The sequence below is a fragment of the Lipotes vexillifer genome, unplaced genomic scaffold (assembly GCF_000442215.2).
Source record: "Lipotes vexillifer unplaced genomic scaffold, Lipotes_vexillifer_v1.1 scaffold348, whole genome shotgun sequence".
NCBI lineage: Eukaryota > Metazoa > Chordata > Mammalia > Artiodactyla > Lipotidae > Lipotes > Lipotes vexillifer.
In genome coordinates, this window is record NW_006769335.1 from 374,505 (window position 1) to 380,173 (window position 5,669).

Below are 5,669 nucleotides of genomic sequence, written 5' to 3' on the forward strand. Positions count from 1 at the left end.
TGGACAAAATCAAGATCTCTAGGTACATGACAAGTGTTTCTGGAGTTTACGTGTTTGCCTGCTTTTTCTGGGTGATTTTCCTTTGTACATCGGGATAGGTGAGAAGTGTGTGGTAAGAGGCAATTCCAGACAGGAAAAAGGGAAGAGAAGAGAATAGAGATTACCTTTGGTTCCCAGGCAGAGGGTTCCTAGAGCAACTGATACAGTGCCACGAGACCCAATCTACCCCTATGGAGAAATCTGAAATGTTTCAACAAGTATAGTTTGGCTTGGCCATTGCTTGTTCCTCAGTTTGTAGGAGACCCTTCCGTCTGTGCTTTTCGGTCTGCCTTCCCTGAACATAGTCCCTCGCTGAAGGAGATCTATTTCCTCTATACTTCTATTGCCCTTTCCCACTCTCTGCCCCCTCCCACAAGTGCACAGGGTCTGTTTTGAAATTGGACTTCAGGACCAAATCTGGCAAGTACGGTCCTCTGAGAGTTCGGTGGCCCTGTCGTCAAAATAAAGCTCCGGGTTAAAGCTTCAGCCCCAATGCTTAAAACCTGGTCCAGGAAAGCAGGAGGTAGTCGGGGAGCTGGGGTGCTCCTGGGCTAGAACAAGCCTCTCCTGCCCTCACCCACGCTGCGCCAGCACCTGTTTCTCCAAAGCCGCCCGGCTTTAGCGGACGGTGAGGGGAGGGGAGAAAATCAAAGGGGAGGGGAGGGAGAAAGGAGGTGGGAAGGCAAGGAGGCCGGCCCGGCGGGGGCGGGACCCGACTCGCAAACTGTTGCATTTGCTCTCCACCTCCCAGCGCCCCCTCCGAGATCCCGGGGAGCCAGCGTGCAGCGGGAGCCAGAGGGTCCGGAGCAAGCCTGGAGGCAGAGGAGGCGACGGAAGGAAAGCGACCGAGCTAGCTGCTTCAGTGTGGGACAGGAGCCGAAGGGACGTACCGCGTCAACCCCAGCCGGCTCTGGCGACAGCCAACGCCTCTTGCGGCGCGGCGGCTTCGAAGCCGCCTCCCCGGGAGCTGCCTTTTCCTCTTCAGTGAAGTTTTTAAAAGCTGCTGGAGACTCGGAGGAAGCGAGGAAAGTGCCGGGTAGGACTGACGGCAGCCTTTGTCCTCCTCCCCTCCACCCCGCCCCCCCTCCAGGGTCTCCTGTCCTGCTGCTGCCTCCGCCTTCTCCTCACAGCCCCCTCAACCCCCCTGCAGTCAGCCCAGCGCAGCCAGCCCGAGTTTGCAGAGAGGTAACTCCCTTTGGCTGCGAGCGGGAGAGCTAGCTGCACGTTGCAAAGACGGCTCTGGGGTGCCAGGAGACCGGAGAGCCGCTTCAGCACTGCAGCCAGAATCTGGCTGGTTAGGCGGTAAGCAGGGCAGACCCCGAGATTCCTCTTACTCCCTCTCTACCTCCCTCTGCACGCCGCTTCCCCCTCCCACCAGTTTGTGGGGCCAGAGATCAAAGGATGAAAAGGCAGTCAGGACTTCAGTAGCGCCCCCCAAAAAAAGAAAACAGCAACAACAACAAAACCCCAACCAAACCCAAACAAACAAAACCCAATAGCAAAACCCAAAACAAAACAAAACAAAAAGAAAATAACCTGGTTCTTATTTGCACCTGCTTCAGTGGACACCAAATTCAGAAGGCAGAGGGTTTTCCTCCCCACCCTCCTTCAAGATTTGAGCATCTTTTGAATCTACCCTCCAAGTATTCAGGAGCAGATTGTGAGCCTACCAGGGAGGATCGTGTCCAGCGCGTGTTTCCTCTGCACGAGACTTTGAGGCTGTCAGAATTCTTTGGAGTTGTTACTCCCGCAAGTTTCCTCCGCAGGAGCTTCCCGCAGGTGGGCAACTAGCTGCAGCAACTACGCATAGCAGCCTGTTGAACTCTTCTCAGCAAGAGAAGGGGAGCAGGATAAAAGAATTGGGTGGAAGATTCACCCAAGCTTAAGGATGGAGGTGCAATTAGGTCTGGGGAGGGTCTACCCCCGGCCGCCGTCCAAGACCTACCGAGGAGCTTTCCAGAACCTGTTCCAGAGTGTATGCGAAGTGATCCAGAACCCGGGTCCCCGGCACCCTGAGGCCGCGAGTGCAGCACCTCCCGGCGCCCGTTTGCAGCAGCAGCAGGAGACCAGTCCCCAGCAGCAGCAGCAGCAACAGCAGCAGCAGCAGAGTGAGGATGGCTCTCCCCAAGTCCAGAGCAGAGGCCCCACAGACTACCTGCCCCTGGATGAGGGACAGCAGTCTTCACAACAGCAGTCAGCTCCCGAGGACGCCCCGGATCGCGGCTGCGTCCCAGAGCCGGGAGCTGCCTCGGCAGCCTGCAAGGGGCTGCAGCAGCCGCCGCCAGCACCTCCGGAAGAGGATGACTCAGCTGCCCCATCCACGTTGTCCCTGCTGGGCCCCACTTTCCCCGGCTTAAGCAGCTGCTCCACCGATCTTAAAGACATCCTGAGTGAGGCCGGCACCATGAAACTTCTTCAGCAGCAGCAGGAGGCGGTATCTGAAGGCAGCAGTAGCAGCGGGAGAGCGAGGGAGGCCACTGGGGCTCCCATCTCCTCCAAGGACAGTTACCTAGGGGGCAGTTCGACCATCTCAGACAGCGCCAAAGAGTTGTGTAAGGCAGTGTCGGTTTCCATGGGCTTGGGTGTGGAGGCATTGGAGCATCTGAGTCCTGGGGAACAGCTTCGGGGGGATTGCATGTACGCCCCGCTCCTGGGAGGTCCACCAGCTGTGCGTCCCACTCCTTGTGCCCCGTTGGCTGAATGCAAAGGTTCTCTGCTGGATGATGGCCCGAGCAAGGGCACCGAAGAGACTGCTGAGTATTCCCCTTTCAAGGCAGGTTACACCAAAGGGCTGGACAGTGAGAGCCTGCGCTGCTCTGGCAGCGGCGAAGCAGGGGGCTCCGGAACACTTGAGCTGCCATCCGCCCTTTCTCTGTACAAGTCTGGAGCATTGGACGAGGTAGCAGCTTATCAGAGTCGGGACTACTACAACTTTCCGCTAGCCCTGGCCGGGCCGCCGCCCCCTCCGCCGCCTCCCCATCCTCACGCCCGCATCAAGCTGGAGAACCCCCTGGACTATGGCAGCGCCTGGGCGGCCGCGGCAGCACAATGCCGCTATGGGGATCTGGCGAGCCTGCACGGCGGGGGTGCAGCAGGACCGGGCTCAGGCTCACCCTCAGCTGCCGCCTCCTCTTCCTGGCACACTCTCTTCACAGCCGAAGAAGGCCAGCTCTATGGGCACTGTGGCGGAGGCGGGGGCGGCAGCGCAGGCGAGGCAGGGGCTGTAGCCCCATACGGCTACACTCGGCCACCTCAGGGGCTGGCGGGCCAAGAAGGTGACTTTCCCCCACCCGATGTGTGGTATCCCGGCGGCGTGGTGAGCAGAGTGCCCTATCCAAGTCCAAGTTGTGTCAAAAGCGAAATGGGCCCCTGGATGGAGAGCTATTCTGGACCTTATGGGGACATGCGGTAAGTTTCTCCTCCTAAAAATGTCTTTAAGCCTAGAGTCAGTCCTCTCCTCCCTGCGCAAACGCTCTGTTCTTGGGCGAGCTGAACAAGCTTCCACAGAAAGGGCCGCCCTAAATCTGGAGCCTTTCCCTGGACTTCTGGCCTACCAAAGATTCGACCTTTGCGCTCTGAACCCCCACTGTGTGCTCCAGTCCCCACCACTATGAGCCCTGGGTGCTGGTGCAAGCCCTTCCAGATTCCTTGACAACCCCCGCCCCCCACCAGCCTCCAAAAATCTTGCCTGCCACTTGGTACTCCATGTCCCGCTGACTCCAAATTTAAATCCAATTGCAAGGGCCATCTTCCGAAATAAAGCCCTTAAGCCCTCCACTACTTCTCCTTCTCCCCGCCCCCAAATCAGAGAACCTGGACAAGAAATATGGGCACTTTCTCCTCTTAAGGTCTGTTAGGGATTGCTCCCCTGGCCTGTGGCTGGTCTTAGCAGGTTAGAGGCAAAATAACTGACCCAAGCTTTTCTCAACCCGCCTCTTCCAAAGAGATGAAATGGAGTATGGGATTACGGGAAGAAGGTGGTCTCTGGGTTCTGAGGGCCGCTGTGTGAAGAAGGGGTGAAGTCCCTTTGTTGGCAACAAAGAGGACTTGCCCCAGGGTTGGAGGTCAGGGGAGAGACTCCAACCAGGCAAGATTAGAGCAGGCAAAGGTAGGGGAAAGCCAAATGACCCCTTTCCCCGTAAACAATGGGCAGGATTTGCCCTCACAGGTTGACAATGTTGGAACTAGATGGTAGTGTTGGTTTTCTCTTGTAAAGTGTTTATTTACTCTATGGATTACAACAGATCCACAGTTCCTACTTTGAGTTTGCATTAGCTCTATAAAGAGGAGAATGTTCTTTTAATGAACAATTTAACCAGACTTGAGTCTGACTTACAAAAGTGTTGGGAAAAAAGTTTAAAGGATTTCCTGCTATTCCAGTGTGCATAGAAATCTGCTTTTGTGAGATTAGGGTTTACAAAAGGAATAGGGCTTTTCAATATATTCCTTCATTTTAAGGACATACTTGCATTTTAAAACATGATATGTTACCTCTAACAAATTAAGTAAGAACTGTTAGGGACCTATGAACCTTAATCTTGCCCAATAGTTTTCATTAGGACATGAGAAAAGTGGCAGTCAATTTCATCTTGCGTGTTAAAAATTCTTACTTACCACAATTGAGCACTTTGGAGACCACATTAAAGATTTTTTTCCTACCAAACTAAGATATTAGTTTATCTCCATGAGGGAGGGAATACTGACTGGGGAACTGACTCCTCAGATCTGCTGGGTGCTGATGTCTTGTTCCGTGTTTCTGTAACTATTTTCTTTACCTGTGACTTTTCAAAATTTGTTAGACTTAGCATCTTTGTTTGGAGGCTTAAATCCAACAATTTGCTTCCTTTCACTGATGCTTCTGTTCTTCGAAGGTTGATAGCACAGTGTTAGAAAAGAAAGAGGAGGATAGGATTTCATAAAATATTATTTTCTGGGTTACTGAAGAAACAGCTTCTAACCAGGCTTTATATTTTTTAGGTTCTTAAGGTTTGGCTTACAGGATTTTCAAAGGCTTCATTTATATTGTCAGTGTTTTCTAGTTAATTTGAAGTTTGTTTGTTTGTTTTTTTAATTTTTGCAATGTGGTTATACTGTGGGACAAAAGGTCTTCATTTCATAAGAACAGATTTACTTGCTAGAGTATATTTTTTTTTCTTAGGGCGGTTGCTAGTCAGCGGACCTCTCTTCTACTGTGAACTATTTTTCTTTTGGCGGAGTTGGGGGGAATGTATAAGGTGCTTCATGACCTGCCCAGTCACTGGAACCATCCTGTCCCTCTTCTGTATGCCTCCCCCAACACCCAAGTAACTCAGTTAACAGGGAGGGGGTGAATGGTTCCACATATTTGTTAAGAGATGTGTGTGTGTGTTCGAAGACATAACCTGAAATTTTCAGAAAGTGGCTACAGAGAGCTTTTAAATAGTTCTTCCCATCAGGTGTGCAGTAAGCTAGGGGATTTTATCCCAGGTCTTCATGGAAAAACTTCTCTATTTCTAAAACCTGCATAAATTAATGACCTCAACTAGTGAGACATTAGCAGTACCCGAAGAAAGTACAAGATTATTTAATCTTTCCTGGTTTGTGATTGCAGCACTGGTTATAGGAATCTAGTGAAAGGGAAAACTGGCATT

General features: G+C 52.4%; 1 protein-coding gene across 1 annotated transcript in view; it reads left to right on the top strand.

Moving 5' to 3' along the window:
• Nucleotides 1–1,826: 1,826 nt before the first annotated feature.
• Nucleotides 1,827–5,669, top strand: part of AR (androgen receptor) — a 170,566-nt gene continuing 166,723 nt past the window's right edge. Inside the window, exon 1 of the mRNA XM_007445570.1 lies at nt 1,827–3,447. Coding sequence (XP_007445632.1) covers nt 1,928–3,447 — 1,520 coding nt within the window. The 5' untranslated portion in view covers nt 1,827–1,927. The remainder of the gene's footprint in view (nt 3,448–5,669) is intronic.